Source organism: Neofelis nebulosa, chromosome 18, assembly GCF_028018385.1.
Source record: "Neofelis nebulosa isolate mNeoNeb1 chromosome 18, mNeoNeb1.pri, whole genome shotgun sequence".
In the NCBI taxonomy this organism is placed as follows: Eukaryota; Metazoa; Chordata; class Mammalia; order Carnivora; family Felidae; genus Neofelis; species Neofelis nebulosa.
In genome coordinates this window covers 43,603,810-43,628,333 of record NC_080799.1, presented here as the reverse complement: position 1 = coordinate 43,628,333, position 24,524 = coordinate 43,603,810, and the positions used below count along the sequence as shown (strand labels likewise).

General features: G+C 62.6%; 3 protein-coding genes across 27 annotated transcripts in view; 2 read left to right on the top strand and 1 right to left on the bottom strand.

The window, feature by feature from the left end:
- Positions 1 to 1,082: 1,082 nt before the first annotated feature.
- NHERF2 (NHERF family PDZ scaffold protein 2) lies at positions 1,083 to 12,522 on the top strand. 6 transcript variants are annotated; one of them, XM_058710089.1, is made up of 7 exons: positions 1,083 to 1,461; positions 4,414 to 4,614; positions 9,786 to 9,965; positions 10,294 to 10,447; positions 10,517 to 10,560; positions 11,104 to 11,169; positions 11,413 to 12,522. In XM_058710089.1, the coding sequence occupies exons 1-7, from the start codon at positions 1,249 to 1,251 to the stop codon at positions 11,569 to 11,571; spliced, it is 1,017 nt and encodes a 338-aa protein (XP_058566072.1). In that variant the 5' UTR covers positions 1,083 to 1,248; the 3' UTR covers positions 11,572 to 12,522. The 6 variants fall into 6 exon arrangements, with proteins under 6 accessions (XP_058566072.1, XP_058566074.1, XP_058566073.1 ...); XM_058710090.1 differs by having other exon boundaries at positions 1,085 to 1,461; positions 11,104 to 11,166; XM_058710092.1 differs by lacking the exons at positions 1,083 to 1,461; positions 4,414 to 4,614 and adding exons at positions 5,387 to 7,378; positions 7,457 to 7,539.
- A 915-nt stretch (positions 12,523 to 13,437) lies between these two features.
- NTHL1 (nth like DNA glycosylase 1) lies at positions 13,438 to 18,959 on the bottom strand. Of its 4 annotated transcripts, none has more exons than XM_058710085.1 (6): positions 18,761 to 18,959; positions 17,591 to 17,817; positions 16,695 to 16,865; positions 15,703 to 15,862; positions 13,766 to 13,888; positions 13,438 to 13,691 (listed from the first exon to the last, which is right to left on the bottom strand). In XM_058710085.1, exons 1-6 carry the CDS (start codon positions 18,942 to 18,944, stop codon positions 13,453 to 13,455), a joined length of 1,104 nt encoding a protein of 367 aa, XP_058566068.1. In that variant the 5' UTR covers positions 18,945 to 18,959; the 3' UTR covers positions 13,438 to 13,452. The 4 variants fall into 4 exon arrangements, with proteins under 4 accessions (XP_058566068.1, XP_058566071.1, XP_058566069.1 ...); XM_058710088.1 differs by lacking the exon at positions 18,761 to 18,959 and adding an exon at positions 17,899 to 18,698; XM_058710087.1 differs by having other exon boundaries at positions 13,465 to 13,691; positions 13,766 to 13,871.
- A 38-nt stretch (positions 18,960 to 18,997) lies between these two features.
- The window catches only part of TSC2 (TSC complex subunit 2), a 35,192-nt gene continuing 29,665 nt past the window's right edge, over positions 18,998 to 24,524 (top strand). For all 17 annotated transcript variants that reach the window (XR_009256436.1, XM_058710076.1, XM_058710074.1 and 14 more), the window contains exons 1-6: positions 18,998 to 19,132; positions 19,575 to 19,741; positions 20,758 to 20,844; positions 22,247 to 22,357; positions 23,148 to 23,292; positions 24,286 to 24,403. Coding sequence is in view for 16 of the 17 variants with exons in the window: in XM_058710076.1 (XP_058566059.1) it covers positions 19,604 to 19,741; positions 20,758 to 20,844; positions 22,247 to 22,357; positions 23,148 to 23,292; positions 24,286 to 24,403 (599 nt within the window). In the remaining variant the exon portion in view is untranslated. The remainder of the gene's footprint in view (positions 19,133 to 19,574; positions 19,742 to 20,757; positions 20,845 to 22,246; positions 22,358 to 23,147; positions 23,293 to 24,285; positions 24,404 to 24,524) is intronic.

The following is a 24,524-nucleotide window of genomic DNA, read 5'->3' as shown; positions in this document are numbered from 1 at the left end:
AGGGGGAGCCTGCAGCTCAGCTGTCTTCCTGTATCCGAGGCTGGGGAAGCGCTCGGTGGTAAAGTGTGGACTTGGCATCTCACAGCCCTGCCCTAAGGGGAGCCAGGGAACCTCGCCTGGGTCTCATTCCTCTTTAGAACTTGGTTCCCTGATCTGCACCCTGGGGTTGTTCCAGATAAAGTGTACTCAGAGCCACAACAAAGCATAAATGGTTTTCTGTTGTCATTCTTGTCTGGTTGGGGGAAGGGGTACTCCTGCTGGGGATGGCTAGATGCTAGGGGAGAAGGACAGAGGGAGGGGAGGTCTGGGGCAGAGATCACAGGGGCCAACTCCTGGGAACAGCTTCTGTGAGCACTGGTCACCAGCCAGAGGTCAGAGGCCAAAGGCCTCAGTACATTTAATCTCTGCCTGGGATGACCAGGGGCACAAGTGAGAGGCCCAGGCTAAGAGAGGAGTGTGGGGGGTAATGTTTAATGGACGTGCCCAGCACAGGTCCACACAGTCTCTTTGGGAGGGCCAGGGCGCTGCCCAGTCACTAGCCTCCAGAATGTAGGGAAGGGCTGCTGCCTTGTCACTTTCAAACTCCTCCTTCTGTCTCCTGGACCATCCTGGGACTCTGTTGGGCCAGGGCAGCTCTGGGTGCAGGAGGGATCCTGACACAGGGACACCGGGGTGTGTGTGTGTGTGTGTGTGTGTGTGTGTGTGTGTGTAGCAGGGGAAACTTCCTGAGGATGGTGGGCAGAGCCGTGGCTCTTGTTCTTACCCTCTGGCCGCTGTGTGCGGTTCCTCACCCTGAAGACCCTTTCTCCACTCCTCCCCCCACCTCCGCAGCCCGCCTTGGTGCCACGCATACAGTAGGTGCTCAATAAATGCCCCTGGAACAGGAGGCAAAGGCGCTGGCGCCAGGGAGGCTGCCCAGAGTCGGGGCAAGACCGAGGCGTGGGGGGGGGGGGGTCCCTAGGCCCCGCAGCCTCCGCCGGGATTGGCAGGGTGCCGAGGCAGGGCCGTGGCCGGGGCGGGGGCGGCCGCACGGAGGAGGCGGGGAAGGGGCGGGCGCGGGGGCGGCGCCGCAGCCGGAGCCGGAGCCCGAGTCCGAGTCGACGAGAGCCGAGCGAGAGCAGCCGAGGGCGCCGCCGGGTCCCCAGCGCCGTCGCTGCCGCCTCCGCGCCGCCCCCCGCGCCCCTGCCTGCCCGCGGCAGGCGTCAGCGCCGTGGCCGGCCCGCGGCCGGCCGGTGGGCAGCCGGCGTCATGGCCTCACCGGAGCCGCTGCGGCCGCGCCTGTGCCGCCTGGTCCGCGGCGAGCACGGCTACGGCTTCCACCTGCACGGCGAGAAGGGCCGCCGCGGGCAGTTCATCCGGCGCGTGGAGCCGGGCTCCCCGGCCGAGGCGGCCGCGCTGCGCGCCGGAGACAGGCTGGTCGAGGTCAACGGCGTCAACGTGGAGGGCGAGACGCATCACCAGGTGGGTGCCCGCGCCCCGCCCCCGGCCCGCTGCCCCTCTGGGCCCCCTCCCCGAGCTGGCGGGGGGAAGGGGGGGGGCGTCAACGACCGCCGCTCTTGGCATTGCCTGCTCCCAGGCCTCGGCGCCCTGCCCGGGGGCCCGAGGGGGTCGCACAAGGCCCTGCATGGGCTCCGGCTAGGAGGTGGGGGAAGTGGCCACGGAGGCCGCCGGCCTCCTTCCTCGCCTCTGCCCCTCAGGCAGCTCGGTCCTGCACCCGCGGAGGGGGCATCCTGGCAGGGAGGGGCCTGCACTGCGGCTCCTCGCCCTCGGCCCTGACACTTAAGTCTTGTTAGGGCCTCAGTGTGCAATGAATGGAGGCGTCCGTCACCTTGGGGGGCGTCTCCTTGGGGGGCGTCTCCGTGCAACTGGGGGCCCTGAGTGTTTTTCTGTGAGTGTCAACACGTGCGTGTGTACACAGCTGGGTATGTGTGTGTACAGGTCCCTCTGGGGGTCACCCATGTGTGTGCACATCTGCCTGGGTGTACAGAAGGGTGTCACAATAAGGGCACACCTGTATGTGCTTGTATCAGCGAGTGTGTGTGTGTGTGTGCACGTGCGCACGCGTGGACTGTGTGTGTGAATATACGGGTCTGTACCCCTAGGTGTATATGTGTGGACAGATCTGCATGCTGGGATGTGTGTGTGTGAGCTGGGCTCTGTGTGCTGGACAGTGTATGTGTGAATATATAGGCCTGGGTGTGTGTGTGTGTGTGTGTGTGTGTGTGTGTCCAAGCCTGTGTGTCCACCTGCCTGGATATGTGTAGTTATCGTGTGTGTCCTGGCTGATGGTGTCTCGTTGGAGGCTGCCCAGCCCTGCGGGGGCCACTGCCCCGGCCCTCTGCCTCCTGCAGCTAGAGATGAGGGCCAGAGGGAAGGCAGGGTCTCTTCTCTGCAAGTTCTGCTTCCTGGGGACGATCTATCCCCCCCCCCCCCCCCCTTGCCAGGGAGTCACCTGGCTTGAGTCCAGCCTCCCTCCACCCCTTCTGCTCAGGGTTCTCTGTGTCCTCCCCAGCACCTGTGAGTCTGTGACCTGTCTGCGTGGCTAGCCCTGGGGCCTAGAGATTAGTAAATGGCTTCTTGGCTGGACCGGCAGCCGAACTGCTGTGTCTACCCCTGGGGCCCTTGTCTGTCCATCTGTCTGCCTCCGTTCTGTCTTTAACCCAGAGTGTCGACTGGATAAAGCAGTTTGCTGAAGGAGGGTGGGGGTGTGGGCCAGAGGTCTTGAGTTGACGGAACAAGGGAGGGGCTGGCAGAGCTGATATCTGGCCTCAGTTTTACAGTCACTGCCGCCCTTGCCCCAAGGGCACCTGCTTCTCTCAGGCCTCTGGGGGTCCATCTCTAAGTTTACACGCAGGACCATGCTGTCCCAGGGGGGAAGAGAGGCAGTTACAATTCCCATTCTACAGATGAGGACACTGATGCTTGAGGACATTGTGTGTCTTGTCTGGGTCCCACAGGCAGGAAGTGGCAGGGTGCTGGGGTCCTCCTGTCGCTCTCACTGAGAGAGCAGGATCAGAGGGGGGCCGGGGGGAAGATGGGCCTGGTTCACACCCTCCTATCTGCTGATGACTTCTGAGCAGCTGATGGGACCCTCTCTGCCCTCCCCCAAGACTTGGGGTGGGGGGGGGGTTTGTCCTTCCCACCCCAATGCCCAGTGGTCACTGCTCTGTCTCCCTGCAGGGCACACCCTGGCACGCATGCCCCATGGCCACCCACATGATGTAGACGCTTTGCGGGCACCCACATAGACGCACAGGTGGCCATAGCATCACAGTTGTCCCACAGGTGGCCTCCGCCTGCTGGGTCTGAACCCTGTTTACCAGGTTGTGTGTGGGTACCCGAGCGAGGGCCTTGCCACAGGAATCCAGGCCTTCCCCTCTCTGCAGGTCTAGCAGGAAAAGGTCCGTGGCCATGGTTCCGAGGCAAATGAAGGCTCAGAGGCAGGGGTTTACTTACTTATTATTATTATTTTTTTTTTTTAATTTTTTTTAACATTCATTCATTTTTGAGACAGAGAGAGACAGAGCATGAACAGGGGAGGGGCAGAGAGAGAGGGAGACACAGAATCGGAAGTAGGCTCCAGGCTCTGAGCCATCAGCCCAGAGCCTGACGCGGGGCTCAAACTCACGGACCGCGAGATCGTGACCTGAGCCGAAGTCGGACGCTCAACCGACTGAGCCACCCAGGCGCCCCTTACTTATTATTTTTAAGTTTATTTATTTTGAGACGGAGCCGGCGAGCGCGAGTGGGGGAGGGGCAGAGAGGGAGAGAGAATCCCAAGCAGGATCTGCACTGTTGGCATGAGCCCGTTGAGGGGCTCAAACTCACACAAACCGTGAGATCATGACTCCAGCCGAAACCGAGAGTCGGACGCTTCACCGACTGAGCCACCCAGGCACCCCAAGGCCGCAGTTTAGACATCCGTGGTCCACTACTGAAAAGAGCAGCAGTGGGCAGAGACCCCCCCCCCAGACTGGCACCTAGGGAGACCCCTTATTCCCTCAAACTCAGACTGAGAGGCAAACCCTGAGGCAGATGGATGCATGCCTGCACACACATGCATACACGTGCACACACTGAAACCCTGAAGCTCAGCCACGCACCACCTTCCAGACCAGCTGCCTCATCCAGCTTCCCGGCCCTTCTCGGACAGGACCCTGGGCCGAGGCGAGTCCCTGCAGTGATTCTGTAGTCCCTGCAGCCTGTGTCGGGTGTCCTGGGTAAAGAGGGAGGGAGCTGCCTGAGCCCCCGGGGGTGGAGGGCGGAGCCGGCGGGCCTCTCGGTCCAGCCGCCCACCGCTGGCAGGCCAGCCGCCTGCCCGTGATCCTGGGCCAGCCCTGGGTGGTGCCACCGTCCATGTGCTGCCCAGAGCGCTGACCGCTGACCTGCTCCCCGCCAACCTGCCCGCCCCAGGTGGTGCAGAGGATCAAGGCTGTGGAAACGCAGACGCAGCTGCTGGTGGTGGACAAGGAGACGGACGAGGAGCTCCGCAGGCGGCAGCTGACCTGCACTGAGGAGATGGCCCACCGAGGGCTTCCGCCCATCCACGACCCCTGGGAGCCAAAGCCGGACTGGGCACGTGCCGGCAGCCTCGGCTCTGAGGCTGGCCAGAAGGTATGGCAGGTTCCACCGTCTCCGCCTCTTAACGGCAGGCGGTCTCCCCCTCCGCTCACCTCCAGAAGTCCCTGTCTCCATCCCTTCTTCTCCCTCTCCGGGGCCTTGGCGACCACCCTCTTGGCTACGTGGGGCCACTCTTTCTGCCCTCAGCCTGTGTTCTAAGCCAGGTGGGGTCAGGGCAGCCTGGCCCTGGTCCCTGGCCCCCCATCGCCAACCCTCTTCCCCAGGATGCCCATCAGAGCTACCTGGCCTAGGAAAGGTCACTCTGTCGAGCCTGGCCGAGGGGCCCCGGGGGCCTGGGAGGAGAGGTCCCCCAGGAGGGGGCGTCCCTAGCTCTGTGCTGGCCTCAGGTGTGTGTCTGAGGAGCCTGCTTGTGCTGGGAAGGCCCTAGGAGGGAGGGGCTGGTCCTTCCCCATGGGCGGTACATGGTTGGGGACAGCTGAGGATACTCTAAGCTAAGTCTTCAGCTTGGGGTCTACAGCGGTTGGGGTGCTTCTCCTTTCCTGCCTCCACTCCAGGGTGGAAGAGGTGGAATTAACGTGCGTGTGGACCTCCTTCCGGGTGGCAGAACTTGGGGGTGGCCCCCTGGGGGAGGCCGAGAGGAAGAGCCTCATCACGCTTACTCTGCCCTCTTGAAGCCCCAAGGTTGTTGTCCCTCATGCCCCCTTTGCCTTTTTTTAAAGAAAACTCTCTCTCTCTCTCTCTCTCTCTCTCTCTCTCTCTCTCTCTCTCTCTCTCTCTCTCTTTTAATTAGAGAGAGAGAGAACACATGTGTGTGCAGGGCAGGAGCACAGAAAGAGAAGGAGAGAGAGAATCCCGAGCAGGCTCTGTGCTGTCAGCACAGTGAGACCATGACCCGAGCCAAGACCAAGAGTCCGACGCTTAATGGACTGAGCTGCCCAGGCACCCCTTTTTATGTTTGTCTGTTTGAATTTGAGAGGAGGTGGGGAGAAGAGCAGAGGGAGAGAGAGTGAGAATCTGAGCACAGAGCCCAACACGGGGCTCGATCCCAAGACCCTGGGTTCATGATCCGAGCCAAAATCAAAAGTCGGATGCTCAGCTGACTGAACCATCCAGGTACCCCAAGGGAAATGTCTTCAAGGGATCCAATCCCAGGGGTTTCCCCAGATCCCACTTTGAGAACCAGCTGCCCTAGGTGGCGTGAGATCTGAAGTTTCTGTGTGTGCAGGGTTTCTGGGTGCGTGTGCCTCCCGTGTGAGCTGGTGGTGCTGGTGACCGGACGCTACGGTGTCTGTCCTGGGGGGCAGATGGCTTTTCAGGTGGGAAGCCAGCATGCGCACAGGTCTGCGCGTGAACCCTCAGGGGTGGTCATGGCCCGAATAGGGGGCATCAGGGTCAGGTATGTGCTTTCAAGGAGGTCCTGGGAGGGGGCACTGGCTGGCCCGGGCCCCTGGCCTTGCAGGCCTACAGTTGGAGTAGGGCCTCCTTTGGGCATCTTACCTCCAGGAGGAAGTGCCCTTCCCCCTAGGCGTTTATCCATTGAGTTAGACACAAACGCTGAATTCGCCTTCCTGTGGAAAGATCCGCCCTCGGGCCTTATCTGGAGGGTGGGGTGTTGAGGCACCTTGTCCTTGGGTGGGACCTTCCCCCTCTGCTATTTCAGGCTCTGGGAGCTACAGGAAGCCCTAGGAGGGGGCTTCCTCTGGGTGTATTTTTAGAGGAACAAAGTGGGGCCTGAGTGGCAGGGGCTCTGTGGTGGGGGCTGGCCTGGGGACAGGGAGTCCAGAAGGTCAGGGGAGGCTCAGGGGACAGGGTGTACCCCCACAGCCTCCCGGTCAGAGACCCGGTGTCCGATCAGTTGAGCTCAGAGTGTCAGAAGGAAGAGCCGGGCCCCGGCCGACCTGCACAGGACTAACTAGCCGTCAGGGTGCCTGGGAGGGTGATGCTTACACACCCGGCCACGCTCCAACAGAGCTCCGGTGCAATGGGGCAGGGGGACCGGGTGGGACTCATGCGGTCTGCTTAGGGCCAAGCTGGGAGTCATGGTTCCCTTTCCTCCATGCCGGCTGCGGAGTCCACTAATGCGGCTGGCCCCTCCCGTTGGGGTGCTGCGGGGTCCTAGTCGGTGGTGGTGACTCAGCCCCGGCCAGACCAGGCTCGGGTGGCCCTGCAGCTGCAGCGCAGCTGATCCCGACCATGACGATAGGGGACAGCCCCCAAACAGACGGGACGGCTCGCAGCACCAGGGCCGTGGAGGTGGTGACAGACCCCGGGCCCCCACCCACATTCTGGAGGCCCTTGGGGGCTGTGAGTAAGGGGGAGAGTCCTTCAGGGGGTGGCCCTGCATGGGACCTAGTAACTACCAGAGGGCTCTGTTCTGTCTTCCGTTCTGGCGCCGGGGTCCCCTCCCTTGCCTCCCTGTCTCCCCAGCCTCGGGTCCTGGGAGCAGGGCAGGGCCTTCCAGCAGCTTCCTTCCTTCCTTTCTTGAGACTGAAAGCTAGCCAGTAGGGGGTGCCTAGCTGGGGCCCGAGCATGGCGGGGGGGAACCCAGCCACCACCCTGCTCCCCAAAGTGACTCAGTGCCCCTGTCCCCACCCCTCCCTGGGGAGCCGGGGGCCCACAGTGGGAGGTGGATAAATGGGGTGGTGGCCTGGGCTGGCCAGAGAGCTCAGGCCACTCCAGCTGGACGCTCGTTGCCTGCCACTCTGTCCTGCCTCCCATGGCCCGCTCTCGGGATGCCACAGCAGCAGCCCCAGCTCCAGGAGCCCCTCCACAGAGCCCATCCTGGGGGCTTGTGCAGGTCAGGCTGGGTGGGGGCTGGGTGGGGGCAGCATGGACCAAGAGGACCCCGGCAACCAGCTTAGCCCATGTCCCCCAGGGTCAGGAGAGGGCACTTGGGGCCCCCTGGTGCAAGCCGGCTGGACCCAGAGCAACAATGGGGGCCCTTCTCTGCCAGGGCTGGTGAGTCACCATGTGGGGGGAGGGGGCACAGCTCAGCTCCGGGGGTATACCCCCATGCCAGCTTCTTTGTCTGGTCGCGGGCTGAGCTGTGAGACCAGGGCTTGTCCAGCTCTGGGCTGCCCGGCCAGGGGCCCGTGGGAGCCCGTGGGAGCCCGAGGGCCTGGCTGGGAGGTGGCAGGAAGTGCTTGGAGCCAGGACAGGCATTGAGGAATTTGAGCAATGCGCTAGGGCCTGCCTGCGCCCCCTCCTGACCCGCTGCTTCTCTTCTCTTCTCGGGGCCTCTCCTTGGGCCTCTCCGCTGCCTGGTCCCCCACGTCCCAGCCTCTCAACTGGAGGGTCCGGTGCCGGGTTTGTTGGTCCCTGGATCCAAGAGGGGAATTTAGGCAAGACTTCAGGAGAAGCCTCTTGGCTGGTGTTGGTGAGCTGTGGCCGAGCCGGGTTGAGGCAGGGAGATGGCCAGGATGGTCCCAAACCCGGATGTGACTTCAGCCTGGCGTCGTGGCCCCAGATGCTCCCGCAGTCCTGCTTCCTGTTTGGGGGCCTTGAGAGACCTGCCAGGGAGGTCGCTGTGGAGGGCGTGAGAAGAGTCTGTAGCGCCAAGGGGGCTGGGCTGTCCTCGCACGCACGTGTCGCCGGGTAGCGTGTTTGTGAGCCGTGTGTGTTTAGATGTCCCGTCTCTGACCGCGTGCCTCTGCATGTGCACTTGCGAAATGTGTGTAACCCCGGCCCTGGCCCTGCTCCGGACCAGCCAGCCTCGGGGCCTCTCTGCTCTGACAGCCTGCAAGGGATGGGCACTTCCAGGTGTGTCTGGGAGAGCGGATGAGTCTGTGCGACAGGGCCCTGGAGAACTTGGGGGCCTCACGCCCATACGTTCTGCCCATGTTGCCCAGCCCAAGCCCTGGGACCAAGGAACTGTAGCCCTGTTTGAGTTCCTGGGGTCATGGGGCCAGGTAGTGGCCTGCAGTGGGGATCCGGAGGGCATGTCTGGGCAGGCTTTGGGGACCGGGGTCCCAGAGGAGGGGTGCAGGCTGGGCAGGAAGAGGGTGTTTGGGACAAGCGGGGGGCCCGGAGCCAGGGCAGGGCACCTGCCCTGTGATAAAAGCTGTACTTGGTCCTCCAGCCGGGCCGACTAGCAGGTTAGGGCACTCACGGTCAGGTTTGAGACTTGGAACAAGCTCACAGGCCTGGGGTCTGGAGTGGTCAGGGGGTGGCCTGGGCTGCAAGAGGCAGGTGCCCAAAGCTTGGAGACCTTCCCTGAGGGCAGGGGTAGGTGGAGGGTAACGGAGGGGACCCCGGGAGCGCCCCCACCCTGCACACGCTCACCTGCAGGCACACTCGAGTCCCGGGCGTCCTGGGCGTCCCGGGAAACCTGAGCTGCCTGCCCGCCCGCGCACTCCGGCCACCGGCCATGTTTAATTGAGCACCGTCAGCCGCTAGCCGCTCAGCACTGCGGTCACTGCCCCAGGCTGTGGCTGGGTGGGGGTCCTGGGGCCCGGCCCCTGCCTGCACGGCCCCTGACCCGGAGCCCTGCTGCAGGATGCCAGAGGTAAAGCGAGGCAAGGCCCTGGGTTGTCAGAGGCAGGGTGGGGGGACTCTGGGGGCACTAGTGGCCTTCTGTGTTCTGGCTGGGAGGGTAGGAGGGCAGGTCCCACCCTTGGCCTTCTCACTTGGCTTTGGCTGCAGCCCGTGTGCCCTGTCTCTGGGCCCCGTGGGGGTGGGGGTGGCCGCAGCTTGCTCTGGAATGTGAAAGCAAACACATCGCACTGGCCTATGGAGGCCGCTGGGAGAACAGACAACGTCAGCCCGGCACTCGGGGAGGGGGTGGGGAGGGGCTGCACGGGCAGGGCCCCCAGGGACAGTGGCCCCAGGACACTGTCACGAGTGGCAGCTATCTCACCTGGCTTCTACTACCCTCACCTGTGCTCTCCGCTGCCCTTCAGCTGACTCTGGCAGCACCCCTGCAAAGCCCCTGGTCCTGAAGTTGTTTTTGGATTTGGAAATTGAGGCTTTGCTTAGGACCTGCGGCTGGAGCTCTGTCATAGGCAGCCTCAGGGGGCAGGGGGCGGGGGCAGGCATGGGTGCACTATTTGTCCCTGAGACCTGGGGCCGCTGGGTGTGGGGTTGGGGATCCCTCTGGCCCACCTCCCCTGCAGCTGCATGCTGGGGCCCAGAGGCCTTAGGGGCTGGGTCGGTGGCTTCAAGGGGGGTGGGAGAGCAGTGCGGAACCTGGTCTTTTGTGCCTGCAGGATGTCAGTGGACCCCCCAGGGAGCTACGCCCTCGGCTCTGCCACCTGCGAAAGGGCCCCCAAGGCTACGGGTTCAACCTGCACAGTGACAAGTCCCGGCCGGGACAGTATATCCGCTCTGTGGACCCGGGCTCGCCTGCCGCTCACTCCGGCCTCCGTGCCCAGGACCGACTCATCGAGGTACCTGTCACACACACACACACACACACACACACACACACATACACACACACACGTGTGTGTCTATGCCCCTGTCCTCTGAGTGTGTGTCTGGGCCCGTGTCCCCCACCCCGAGTGCATCTCTGGCCCGTGTCCCCTGCGTGTGTGTCTGGGCAGGGAGGTCCTTGCTGGAGGAGGGAACATGCTGGGAACCTGAGCTGGGATTCCTCTTGCTGCCACGGCTGGTGACAATGTTGATGAATATTTGATGCCACACCTGGCCAGGTGGCTCAGGGGGCCTTTGGGGGCCTGACCTCAGGCAGCGCTGACCCCATGCTGCTGGCGGCAGGTGAACGGGCAGAACGTGGAGGGGCTGCGCCACGCGGAGGTGGTCTCCAGCATCAAGGCGCGAGAGGATGAGGCCCGGCTGCTGGTGGTGGACCCTGAGACGGACGAGCACTTCAGGCGGCTACGGGTCACACCCACCGAGGAGCATGTGGAAGGTGGGCCGCTGCCTGGGGACGTGGTGGAGCGTGGGGGGCTGGGCAGCCTCTGACACACTGTCCCCACAGGTCCACTGCCGTCACCCGTCACCAACGGGACCAGCCCTGCCCAGGTGAGAGGCCGGGAGTGGACAGGGTGGGCACAGGAGACCCCAGTGGGGGCCTCTGGGGACCCACAGGCTGGACAGAGCCCCCCCACCAGCTCGAGGTCTGCTTGTGTCGGTACGATCATGGGGCTCACTCTTGCCCAACCCCTCGTAGCTTTGACGTCCGCCGTGGGGCCTGTCTTGGGCCAGCCACACCCCGGCTCCGTGGGGCGCCTGGCTGTGCCGTTCCCTCTGCCCACTGCTGGCTGGCGACCTGGAGTCACACTCAGTGTCTTCTTGGGAAGCAGCCCCTGATTTCATCCCAGGTGATGCTCCTGGGGGTGATTCCCGTCGTGAGCCGGCCAGGGCCAGGCCACCTGCCTGCTCACCGCTGGCTGTCCAGCGTCCTGCCCGGGCTGGGCCTGCAGCACAGTAGAGGCTCCGTGCCTACCGCCAAGCGGAAGCATGAGTGCAGCTCTGACGTGCACGTAGGCATGCTTGCGCGCGCGTGTGTGTGCACGGGCTCCTGGGCAGGGTCCCTGAAGCCACGCCTTGCCCTTGGTTTCCCAGCTCAATGGTGGCTCGGCGTGTTCGTCCCGAAGTGATCTGCTTGGCTTAGACAAGGACACTGAGGTAGCAAGTGCCTGCCCGTCTCCACTGCCGCGATCACACGCTGGGGGGGTCAGAGGCCTTGGGGGTGGGTGTTTGTGGAGCTGTCGGCCTAGGCAGTGGGGTCACCACCTCCAGGAAGCCCTCTTGGGCCTGCCACCCCGGCCCCGTCGGCAGGCCTCTGGTGTGAGCTTCCTGGGTAGGGTAACCTGACTGAGGGCTCGGGTCCAGGGCTCACTCTGGCCACCTGCCCACTCTGCTTGCCCCCAGGACAGCAGCACCTGGAAACGTGACCCCTTTCAGGAGAGTGGCCTCCACCTGAGCCCCACGGCGGCCGAGGCCAAGGAGAAGGCGAGAGCCACCCGGGTCAACAAGCGGGCACCGCAGATGGACTGGAACCGGAAGCGCGAGATCTTCAGCAACTTCTGAGCACCCCCCGGCCTGTTTGCCGGCGACCCAGCCTCCTCCCCGCACGGGCCCAGCCCCGAGTTCCCCAGGCCTCAGTGGACTGGAGGGGGTGCCTCCTCACCCCCTTGAAGCCGTGCTGGGCCCACTGCTATCCAGGAACCAATGTGCGCCCCAGTGCGCCCCGTCCTGCCCCCCTACCTGCTGGGTGCTGGAGAGGGGAGAGGGGAGAGGGCCCCCCCCGCCCCCGCCTGCCAGATGTGAGAGAGGGAGAGGGAGAGGCAGTGGTGACCGTGGCCCGGCCCTTGCTGCTCTGCCCGGGCCTGCTGACTTAAAGGAATTTTTGTTTTTGCTTTTCTTCCAAAAAAGAAAGAAAAAAAAAAAACACAGAGCTCCAGCTCCACACATGTTTCCACTTAATACCAGAGTCCCACCCCCGCCCCCACCCCCACACCCTTAGGACGCGCTCTCTAAGTAATTGCAATAAAACAAACCTTTCTCTGCAAACCACGTCCTCCCCACTCCTCAACAGCAGTCCTCTGAACTGGGAGTCCCGGGCACGTTCAGGGACAGAGAGATGGAGGGGGACCGGGCTGTGAGTGTGGGGGCTCCAAGGTGAGGCTGGGAGGCCAGATGTGGCTGTAGGAGCTGCCCCTCTGCCCCTGTCCCTGCTGTGGGGGTCAGGGGGGGGGTCACTAAGCCAGGCCTCCCATGTCCCCGCTGAACTGGTCTAGGGCACAGGGCCTGGGCTCCCAGGGGCCTGAGGATAGAGGCCCCGTGTCCCTGAAGAGGGTGGCCTCTGGACAGGCCTCTTGTCCCTGCGCCACAGCCCTGAGGCTGGGGGAGAGACTGCCTGCCCCCAGGAGACGCCACCCGCTCTCCCTCTCCTCCCTGCTCTGAACCCGACCGATATTGCTGTTTGCCCTGTAAGCCATAGCGCATGCGCGCCCTCGGAATAAACAGGCCTTCCTCAGACCCTTGGCCGCCTCTGTCCTTCCTGAGCCCTTGCTTGCGGGTGGGGGGCTGTGGTCTGGGCAGCGGCCCCGGGGAAACTCGTCTTCAGCTGCTGGAAGCGGGGTCCCATTCCTAAGCCTCTTTCCACTGTATCCGCCAGGCGGCCAAGCCTGACCCCTCTCAGCTCCTTGTCCCTCCCCCCACTTCACTGGTACACTCTGGGGCTCTTGTCAGCCTCCCCCTTGCCCCTCCCCCAGCAAGTTGCCCTCAGTGCCTCCCAGGTCCTTGACACTCCCTGCGCTCCCTCTGCCCTGGTGCCACCCCTGCAGGTACACACAGGTCGGGTCTCATGCCCTGTGGCTCCCAGCCTGGGCCTGTTGGTGTTACTTTGGAGGCTGGGTGGCTCTGTAAACACAGGGCAGGGCCTCCTGGCAGAGGGCTGTCAGAGCGCACAAGTTCAGGAGGGGGGCGTGTGTCCCAGGAGGGAGGAGGCCCATGTCTCCCGCGGGTTTCCCAGCAGCTGGCTGCAGCTGGCTCCCACGACCCATCTCCTCTGACTGCTGCACATCTGTCACCGCCACCCCTCCCCCAACCCAGTACAGAGCCCAGATTGTCACATCCTCATTCCAGCCTCCCAGGCAGCCCAGTTCAGACACCAGAGCAGAGGCAACACAGCTCCTGCACGTACTTCCCAGTCTGTCCCCAAACCCCTGGGGTAAAACAGCCAGACCCCCGGGGGCACCTGGGTGGCACAGTCAGTTAAGCGTCCGACTCTTGACCTCGGCTCGGGTCATGATCTTGCAGTTTGTGAGTTCAATCCCTGCATCAGGCTCTGTGCCAGCAAAGAGTCTGCTTGGGATTCTGTCTCTCCTTCTCTCTGCCTCTCCCCTGCTTGTGCTCTCTCTCAAGATAAATAAACTTAAAAAAAAAAAACCAAAACCAAAACCAAACTCAGACCCCAACTGCAAACAACTCCCAAGCTTTATTACAAACAGGCTGGTGCTCCCCAGCAAAGGCACGCAGCGCACTACCCAGAACGGCATCCGGGGCCGAAGCACCATGGTCCTCAGAGGCCCCGCGCGGCTGGGCACAGCGTCCGGTTGAGGCAGCCCTGGCAGCGTGGGTGGACGGGCAGACAAGTCTGCTGGCCGAAGCCCACCAACAGTCCGTTGATCTCGCCCCACAGCTCCCTGTGAAGGTGGAGGGGGGCGTCAGCAAGGGCGGCTGACTGAGGGGAGCCCTGCCCGCCCCTACCCTGCCGCACCGGGGCAGCCACTCCTCCAGGGCAGCACGAGTCTTCTCCGGGGAATTGGTCGCTGTCTTGGTCCACCCGAGTCTGTTGGCAATTCTGTGCACATGCGTGTCCACCGCTGCTTGCAGACAGGACCTGCTTAGCACAGGGCACGCCTGCCGGCCCCGACGGCCCCAGTCCCTGCCCAGAGCCCCAGGCCCACCTCGGCCCTGGGCTCCCATGCAGGGCCCAGAACTGCACAGAGGGTGGGTTTGAGCCACAGGGCTTGGGCCCTCCACCTGGGGTGCAGCAGTGCCTCCTGGTCTAGGCACCGGCTGTGGGCGCCAGGCCGGGTGGTCACAGCTGGGTCCAGAGGGTTGGCTCGAGGTCCCGAGCCACAGAGCTTGCACCTGCCACTGCACGGTCGGGACAGAGGGAGCGTGGCCAGGCCACCTGCAGCTGTCATCTACTTGGGCCACAGCCCCTGCTCCACCCCAGGGCTTGGCTTGGTCCACCGCAGGGCTCGGCCTGGGCACCTGCTCACGGGGGCTTCCTCCTTGCTGCCAGCGGCAGTCCCCGCCTTGTCTCTACTTCGCAAAAGAGAAAGTGAGTCCCACGTCTGTTCCCTTCCCCCCGGCTACTGATAGTCTGGAAAAAGGTTCAGGCCCTCCCCAGACCCTGACGGAGGGCACCCTGGGAGCACAGGGAGAGCACACAGGCATAGGGATCGCACTGGTGGGTTACCAACCCTCAGTTTCCTCCTCTGTAACATAGAGGTGACCACGTCGCCTGTCACCCAGAGGCCTACCCTTCCCAGTTTCCCCTTACAGGTGGCCATGCCCACAGACAACCAGAAAAGGTGACATCTGACACTTCTTCCTGGTGTGTCTGCTGCTCCCAAAGTCGGGTCGCCTGGGCTGTGGGCCCTTCCCCCAGGAGCCTTGCGGGACCCCTCCTGGGACTCAGGCAGCTGAGGACAGCCACTGTCAAGATAAGCTCAAGTATCTGCTGAGAGGCTGGCGGCTGCAGAAGCCTGTGGGGGTAGTGGGGAGCGGGGAGGCTCTGACCTGGCCCCCTGCCTGGCCCAGTGCCAGTCTCTGGGGCTGCCGGGGCTCCAGCTTTAACTTCACAGTCAGGGCCCTCAGCCCTGTGCTGCCCTTCCATCTGGGCGCAGTGCTCAGAAGGGTCCCCACCCCAGGGACCAGGCTTTAGTAGCCAGGGAAGCGCTGGGGAAGTTCCCACCTCCTCCCCAGCTCCTGCAGGAGCTCCAGAGGAGCCTGGGGTGGGGGCACACAGAGAAATCAAGGTCAAGCCCTGGTTTCTGGGCTGGCCAGGCTACCGCTGCCTGGCCTCAGAAGCCCCAACACTCTGGGCAAAGATCTGAAACATTAGCAACACCCTAACTGGGGTCTGTCTTCATTTGGAGGGCCACCAATGTCAGGAAATGGATTCCAGGAGGGGATCCCCCCCCCAGCTCCTCCTCCCTGTATCCCCAGCCCTTTCTCCTTCCCCAGGCTCCCCCTGCCTTTACCGTACCTCCCCTGCCTATGCCCGTTCTTGAGCCTCCTACCGGTCTTTCTCCCATCTGACGGCTTTGTGGATGCTGTTCCTTCTGCCTGGCCAGCCCCGCCTCAATCCTCAGCTCTTGACTGAGTTATCACCGCCTCAGGAAGTCTGCTCAGCTGCCCCAGACTGGGCCAGCTCCGACAATGCCACGCACAGACCTTGAGTCCGTCCCCAGGGCCTCTCAGAGCCCAGCACACAGTAGGTGCTCAGCACATAGGATCTCCTCCCACGAGTACCCATCTACAGGCGAGGCAGGCCCAGCTCAGTGCTGGAAACATCTTTCTGACCCTTTGGGCTAAGCTGGGGGTGAGGAGACATGAGCTGGGGTTGCAGATCACAGGACGTGGGGAGCCCCGACGGCAGCTAACCCTGCCCCACCCTCCTTGTGGGTGTATGCCACTCACCGATGCCTGACACGGTGCCCCAGGCCACCGCCATGGCCAAGTGTGCCATCTTGGGTCCAACGCCTGGCAGTGCCACGAGCTCTGCCACAGAATCTGGGATGTCCCCGCCATAGCGCTGCTGCAGGATGGCACTGGTCTGCTTGATGTACTTTACCTTGCTCTGAAAGGTGGAAGGGGCGGTCAGCCCTGGAAGTGGACAGTGGAGTCCCGAGGCAGAGCCACAGGTGCCCAGAGCTGCCTGTCACCTGCCCAAGACACCCTCAGAGGCACTTGTCTGCATCATCCTGCCAGGAGGTGAGAATGAGCCGAGGGAATGAGCCTGTCTGCTTCCCACCCGCCTGGGCCAATGACATGTGTGTGGGGTCTAGCCCAGGTCCCCTGCCCCGTCATTCTCCCAGAAACCAAGTAGGCTAAGCGGGCCGGCCATGGCTCAGCAGCACCTGGGCCTTCAGGAAGGAAGGCTGGAGCCTGGGGCTCCCCCTCCAGCCGCCAGGCCAGCTGGGTGGTTCCCATTCTGTGCCTGCGTGGAGAGGGCTATTTAAAAACCATCTGACAAAACTGCGGCCCACGCCAGTGCCAAGGGGAAGCGGCCCCACCCGCCTGGCTGCCTTCAACAGATCCGCCCACTCGCCACCCAGTGCTCCATGGCCTGCTGGGGCTCCAGAGAGGAGGGTGACGCACTCCAGGGAGGCTTGGAGTAAACAAAGGGAGAGGTGGGTAGCCTCAGGGAGGAAAGGAAGCGCCAGTCAGCTGGGTGGGGAGGTGGAGGAAGGAAGGGGTGGGCTGCAAACAGGAAAGGCCAAGGAGGGAGGCCCCACAGCCCTGGGTCCATCTGCTGGTCAGTGGGGCAGGGGCTCCAGCGGGAACTCACATCCAGGTCCCCGTGGCCTGAGATGCCCCACCTGGCCTCCTGCACCCCCACGGTCTCCCCTCAGCTTCCTGACATCTTTCCCAGGCCGGTGGCACCCCAGCCTCCAGGCCGGTGGGCTCACCCTCCAGAAGCCGACGGGGTAGATGAGCGTGCCCAGCGTGCTGTCATCCGTCTGCAGGATGCTGTCCACTGTCAGGCCCCGAGCCCGCAGCCGCTGCATGGCACCCGCTGTCACCTGGTCTTTGGTTTGGCTGGAGAGCATCAGCGACAGCAGCACCTGGTACCTCCGCACCTGCTTGCACAGTGACAGGGACCAGGGGAGTGGCAGGTCCCGGGCGCTCACTGTGGGCTGGGCCCCAGCCAAACCCTGTACCACCTCCACCTGTGACCCTGGGCAACCCGTAGGACGTCCACCTTCCACCCACCCTGGCCAACCGAGTGCATGCGGGGTCCGGCCTGGCGTTGTTCTGTTTTCTCACATGTGACATGGGGACAACCACGGTATCTACCTCACAGGATCACTGGAAGGTTTAAGCGAACGATCGCAGCGCTTAGAATCCCACTTGGCACGTGGGTGCTCGACAGCCAACGGCTGTACGTGTGCCTGTGACTGCTTCGTGAGTTAACACCATCCGTGTCACACGTGAGCAGATGAAGCCCAAACATCTACATGCACCCAGGTCCCTGGCAGCAGGGCTGGGATTAGAAGCGACTTCGTCTAAGGATCAGACTCCAGGCCATGAAGTGGAAGGAACTCTCAGCAAACACTACCCAGCTGGCCTGCTGCGCCTGGGCCTCTGCTGGCAGGAGACGGAGCAGGAAGCCCGGGGCACAGGTAGTCCCGGCCTGCTGAGCGGCCACCATGAAGCAGGTGATGCCGGCGGGCGCTCCAGGTCCTGCAGGTGAGGGCGTCAGCCACGAGCTGCCACGTGTCAGGCTGTGCCCCGCCCGAGGCCTGAGAGGAAGCAGGCATCTCGTCCAGAAGGGCGTCCCCAGGCGGCTGGGGCCCCGGCCTACCTTTGGGGGTGCGTCGGAGTCGTAGCAGTGCTCAACCCCCAGCCAGTCCACAGGTGCGTCCTTCCCGCTCCTCATGGCGCGGATGTTCAGCAGCTGCTGCCGCCAGTCCCGGGGCTCCCAGCTTGGTGCCCTGGGGGGTTTGGTGTCTTCTTCCTCGCGATCGTAGGCCACGTTCAGTTTTTGTGTCTTCCGCCGATGCCTCGAAGGGCTGGGGCTCTTCCTTCCTTCTGCAAATAGTGCCATTCCGAGCCTTCAGCAGGGGCCACAGGTGAGGGTGGGGTGTGGGTGGTGCCCTACCTGCTACTCACCCAGCATCATTCACTCCACAACCATCTACCGCAGCGGGGGTGCTCTGGCCTCTGCAGGCCACACTTGGACGACTCAGCCCTCCTTACACCACTGCCTTCCTGACCAAGTCTGCGTTAGCACAGGAGGACTTTACCAACAGCCTCTGCCATGGTGCCCCACCCCCCCAATCTAGTTTCCACACTGTGCCAGAGAGAAATTTCTGGCCCAAAAACAGACTGCATCACTTCTGTTTAAGTGATTGCTTTTTCCTTGTACTTGCGGCGAACTCCAAACTCCACCCCAGCATCACAGCTCCTGCCTAGCGGCCATTGTCACAGACTTCTTGCCCCAGTGCTTCCGCCATGCCTGTATCACAGTGGAGCTCCCTGTCTGGACTACCCCTAAGTTCACTGGGTGCCTATGAGAACCCCCCTCTGGCCGCCCCGCAGGGCACGTTGCAGGGACCTGTGGGTCTTGCTCACCCCACAGTTCCTAGGTCCTTAATGCCTACGAGGATAAACCTAGCGAAGACCACGCCCCCCGGGAGGCACCCGCTAGCCAGCCGGGAAAGAGGACTTCCGGCTGCACGTGCCCGCGGCACCTGGTCTCTCTGAGAGGGAAGCAGCTATGAGGATAAGGCTGGTCGGCCCACAGCTAGCTTGGCACAAGTGGAATATCTCGGGGCAGGCTTCCAGTTCAGGACGATGATGGGGGAGGTGGGAGCGCCCAGACCCCGTCCCTGGGGACCCCTGTCCCTGTGTCCTAGGAACAGGGCGCAGGGTGGGAGCCAGGGCCGCACGTGGGAGCGACCCCGAATCCCAGCCCCTTGCAGGCCCCTTCCCCCGTTTCTCTCCCCAGGCTCCGATCCGGGCGCGGCACTACCTGCAGCCGCCTCTCCCTTCCAGAGCGGCGCGGCCTTCTCCCCACCCCCCCGCGGCCCGGCCCCCGGGCCCCGGCTGCGGCTCCGGGTCACCATCCTCACGCCCGTCGCGTTCATGCTTGAGTCCTGCGGACTACACTTCCCGGCGGCCCCCGCGACCACGTTACGTGACGCTCGCCCCCGCATTTCCGCCAGAGAGCGGCCCAGAACTACGACTCCCAGCAAGCTCGGCGGCCGCCCTCGGCCCCCGCCCGCCGCCGGAAGTGCGGGTCGAGCTTCCGGCGGCGGCCCGTTTTGGGGCGGGGGGCGGTTGCCGGGGGTGCGCTCCCTTCTCCGCGGCGGGGCGGCCTGGCGCGCGGCGGGCGCGGCGCGGGGTGAGTGGCTCGCGGCGTCCCGACCGCAGGCGCCGTCCTGGCCCGCGGTGTGGCCCGACCCCGATGGGGCAGGGGGAGGCGGCCGCGCCGGGGGGCCCTGCTCGGCGCTGAGGCGGCGGGGGCGGACCCCGCGGTGTCCCGGGTGCGGGGCTTCGGCAGAGCCCACCGCAGCCGGAGCCTGGAGCCGCGAGCGCTCCTTGGTGTTAAAACAGAGCGGGTGCGAGGGGCTCCCTGCTTCCGGCGCCACCCCCCGACAGGCCGCCCCCACGTGGGGAAGAGAGAGGGGGCGAACGTCGGGGACTCCACCCTGTGCCCCCAGTCGGGCGGCGCGGCAGCCGGCCTGCTGTTGGCCAGGCCTGGGGGTCCTGGGGTCCCGGAGGTCTGCAGCGGGGCAGGTGCAGGGGAGCTGCTCCTGAGATCTCTGCTCGTTTCCTCGCTGCAGAGGCGGCCTCGGGTGCGTCCCTGCCCACCATGGCCAAGCCGACAAGCAAGGATTCAGGCTTGAAGGAGAAGTTCAGGATTCTGTTTGGACTGGGAGCCCCGCGGCCAAACCCCAGGTCTGCAGAGGGCAAGCAGACGGAATTTATCATCACGGCGGAAATCCTGAGAGTGAGTGAGCTGCCTGCGTCTGTCCTGCCAGCCTGTCGGGAGATGCGGGGAAGGCTGGGTTTGGTCCCTCACCAGCTTCTGCGGGAGATGGGCTGCTGGCGACCGGCTGCTCAGGGCTGCTGTCCCCAGTAGTGCAGAGGCATATATGTCTTTCCTTCGGAGATTGAGGGAGTCAGGGTCCCGGGGACTTGGTCCAGCACACTAGAGGTAGTATTCAGGCGTTAGTGCAGGAAAACCTATCCTACGGACATGGCCTAAATGCCATGGCCGGCTTCCCCTTGTGATCAGGAGGGTAGCCAGGTGTTAACTGGTAATTTGTGAGTTCCTGGGAGGAGCGGGTCTTTGTCTTCCCGTGTGTGTGGTGTGAATCCTTCCACCACACGCCTGGCACCGTGTTTTATAAATGTCGGATTTTTGCCCTTGTGAAGTTTCCCATTCAGAAACAGCCAAAACGTTCATCGGCTGGTGAACCTGTAAACAAAACGTAAAGGGAATGAGGCATTGACCCCTGCCATAACGTGAGTGAACACTGAAAACATGCCGAGTGAGAGAAGCCCGGCACAGAGGCCCCCACGTAGCGTGTGATTCCATGTCTGTGAAGTGGGCAGAACAGGTAAACCCTTAGAGACAGAAAGTTTGTTGGGGCCCGGGGGACGCGCCATGACTGCTCCCAGGTTTGAGGTGATGAGAAAGTTCTGGAATTAGTGGAGGTGGTTGCGGGCAGCGTGAATGTACTAAAAACTGAATTGTACAGTTTTAAATTCCTCAAACGGCTGATTTTGTTATGTAAATTTCATCTCAACGCAAAGAAATGCAGCCTTGAAAAAGACGAGTGGTCTGTGGTCACTCCACTGAGACGGAGCAGTAAACTCCGGCGATTCCTGATTCCAGAAGGACCCGCAGCAAATCTCCAGTGTGGGAGATGCGGTACAGCTCTCGGCGTGGTCTGTGATTGGCGGTTGTGGAGACCTGTTGCCTGAGCACCGGCCCCTTTGCCTTCTTTCGTGTCTCTCCAGGAGCTGAGCGTTGAATGTGGCCTCAACAATCGCATCCGGGTGATAGGGCAGATCTGTGAAGTTGCAAAAACGAAGAAGTTTGAAGAGGTAAGGTCTGCCTCAGTTGGCTGCTGAATGGCGGGGAGCTGTTGGGAGGGCTTGTTCGGCTCTTTCTGGGAACGGGGTTGGCCGCTAACTGCTAAGCTTAACCTGCATCTTAGTGATGGGGAATCTTCTGGAAACGCGTGGAGTATAACTCTTAGGGGTCAGTCACACGTGGAGGGACTGAGACGTTTTCAGCAGTTCCAAGAGAGGGTTTACGGCGACTGAAAACACGTGCTTGGGGCAGGGAAGTAAAGGAACGTCAGCAAAGAGCGTGAGTCAAGGCTTAGCAGTCCTGGTGTGTTCTGGGGAGAGGTGTCTGCTTGTTTCGGGCAGATGTTTGCGGGCTCTCTCCGGGCATCCCGAGGACAGAGTGGGCAGCCGTCAGGAGAGCACCTCAAGAGCTCTGCTGCAGCCTTGTCCCGAGTTTGCATGAGCGACTTGGGGGGAGACTTGGACTTAGCAGATTGGCATTTGCTAAGGGGGAGGGGAGAGCAACCAAGATGTCCACGGCAGGTCGTCTAAAACTTGCGGGCTACTCGTCAGCCGGAATAAATGTGACAGTAGGCATCTGTGTTGGGAAATTGTGGGTGTGGGCAGGCAGTGGCCCGGCTGCAATCGCCTGAGTAGACAGATAAGCCCAAGAGGCTGGCAGAGTCCACAGGCTCGGTGTCTGCCTGTTGTTGTGGCTTAGGTTGCATCACTAGGAGTGTTGAGCATGGGATAAAGGAGGAGAAAGTTCCAGAGTATGCTGAAGTAGTCAGGATGTCGATGAGACAACATCTAAGAGACGCTTTAGTCCCCTCCTGAGAGAAGTGAGCCCAGGAAAGGGTGAGTGGTCAGGAAACCCTGGTCGAAGGGTTAACGTGGAGAAGAGAAGGTGACGTGTGAGAGACTGACCCTGGGTAGCTGTGGGGAATAGGATCCCTCTCCGTGCGCTGAGTGGGGCTTAGTGAGAGGAGGCAGATTCCAGAAGCCCACACGGAGGTCTTGGCCATGGTGTGGTTCAGGGCGGCCCTCAGCTGGTGTGTGTACACAGGGAAGCCAGGGAAGTGGGGTTTCTGCCTTAGGCTGCAGACTTGGGACCGCCTGGTTCTGAGACTCCTTCGGCAAGCTCGAAAGGGGGTTCCTGGCTGATCTCTGGGGCAACTGGGACGACTCCCCTAGCCTGCTGCTCTCCTCCCTCCCCACAGGCTGTGGCCGGGACCTGTGGGGTTAAATAGCTTGGAGCTACAACTGTGTCAGGTTCAGGGTCATGGGGGCTGTGCCCGGTACACGAGGCATGGGCTTGAGAGGAGTGGGTTCTACGTCCAAAGGACTGTTCCGCTCCGTGCTTTGCTCGTGGTACTGTCCCTTGAGTTGAGGGGCCAGCACACCCTAATTGCTGTCCCCTCCCTGCTGGTGGCAGCATGCAGTGGAAGCTCTCTGGAAGGCCGTCGAGGACATGCTGCAGCCAGAGCGGCCACCGGAGGCCCGGCATGCGGTGCTGGCTCTGCTGAAGGCCATCGTGCAGGGGCAGGTAACGGCGGGTGTGTGCGCCAGCGGAGCTGGGACGGGTGGGGGGGTGGGTGTCGTGGGGCGGCCCGCTGGTGGCCCCTGCTGTGCCGTGCGTGGACTCTCACCTTTGATGAGGGTGCGGGCGGGAGGGGGCGGGGGTCTGCTTCCCAGGGGCTCCGCAGCAGGACCGCCTGAGTGCGCATACCCCCTGGCTCTCCTGCAAATGGGGGTGCTCGTTCCTTCCTTCTCAGGAGCGTTTTGGGGTGTAAGTGAGGCGTTTCGTGTAAGTTGTCAGGGGCGTGCCTGCCACGAGGGAACGGTAGTTATGTGCTCTGGCTGCCCCCATCCCCCTGCCCCGGCCCGGCTGCCGTCAGCCTTCCTTAGAACTGCGGGCGGCCTCACCATTCCTGTCTGGAAGGCACCCTTCCCTCTTGGAGTTTTCCTCTGGTCCTCCAGCTGCTTGCAGACGCCTGTCGCCTCCCAGTGCGGTTACACTGTATTTGTCATCGTGGGGGCACAGACGTGTCTCTTCCCAGCCACGAGCCCCATGAGGGCCAGAACTGTATTGTCCCCTGCTGTGTGCCACCACCGTGCCCGGAGCTCGCACACAGTAGGTGCTCTATACGCACACCTATCTGGAGCTGCTCCGATGTGCCCAGTGTGCCCCCTACAGTCCTTTCTGTGGGAAGGAGAAAGGGTCCCAGGGTCAGGAGTCCTGGAGCCCAGTGTACTTCCTGCATGGCCCATAGCTGCTCGGGAACCCCAGCTGGGGGGTCCTGGCAGGACTGCTGACCTTGTGGTTTTACCTTCAGGGGGACCGCTTGGGCGTTCTCAGGGCCCTCTTCTTTAAGGTCATCAAGGATTACCCCTCTAATGAAGATCTCCACGAAAGACTGGAAGTTTTCAAGGCCCTCACAGACAATGGGAGACACATCACATATTTGGAAGAAGAACTGGGTGGGTGCCGTGTCGGGTGTGAGGTTTCTCTGGCATTGGGGATCAAATTTGATCCGGGTTGCCGCGAGGCTGCTGAGGCCGAGAGCGAGTGCTGCAGTTTACAGGGATGGCCTGCAGAGGGCGCGGTACCGCGAGGTTCCGCTCACCTGTGTGCAACCTAGATCAGCTGCCCATCTCCCGGGGAGCCTGTTAGAGATGCACAGTCCTGGGCTTCACTCCAGCCCCGCTGGCTCAGAATCCCTGGAGAGTGAGGCCTTTTAGCGGGGCAGCAGGTGGTCTGAGTGTTTTGTAGGGAGAGTGTGCTGCTGACCCAGCATCAGTCTGTTTTATTAGAGTGCCCTAATTTCTGGGGTTTCTGGGGCGCTGGGGCCATCTCGCCATGTCTTCTTCCTGGTCCTCTGCTCCGGGCCTGACCTCCTAGCCCTCTCCTTGGCTGGCCTTCCTCTCTTGTCCTGATGTGGTGACGTTTCTCTGGGACTTGAGGTTTCTCATCACTGCTGTGGAGAGAAGAGGAAGGACAAGTCAGTCTGACTTGGGGCCAGAGATGGGCCTCAGCTGTCAGTTGGTCCCCAGGACAGGCGCTGACTTGAAGCCTGTCCTCAGGTTTTCTGAGGTTATTTGGCCAGTAGTCAAGAGTGGCTTTTTGTCTCTGTTGAGAGGCACTCGGGGAGGGGTAGGGGGCCAGGAATTGGCCTCCTGGATGCGTGCTTGGTGATGCTCACAAGCCCCACATCCTGGGCTCTGAGCATCAAATGCACAAACTCTGCTGCTGCCTCTTAGCCTAGATGCCCTCAGTGCATCGTGGGGGCTGGTAAATTCCCAGGTCTATGACATGCTGACCTGTTGGGCTCCAGCGAGCCTCTGTCGGCTCCGTGCACGGCGTCTTGTCGCACGGGGGCCAGGGCTGCGGTTGGCTGCAGTGAGAGGGACTGGGGTGTCTTCCCGGGGAGGAGGGGGGGAGTGGGCAGTATATTGTCCTCCCCTTCCCCCCAGCTGGGTTTGTGCTGCAGTGGATGGACATCGGCCTGTCCTCAGAGTTCCTTCTGGTGCTTGTGAACTTGGTCAAATTCAACAGCTGTTACCTGGATGAATACATCGCATCAATGGTCCAGTAAGAACAGCTCCAATAACGTTCCTCCGACCGCAGTCCTGCCGCCTCGGCCTTTTATTTTACTCTGTGTTGGGAATAAAGCTGTTGAAGTCAGCAAACGAGGGGAGAGGTTGGAGCAGCC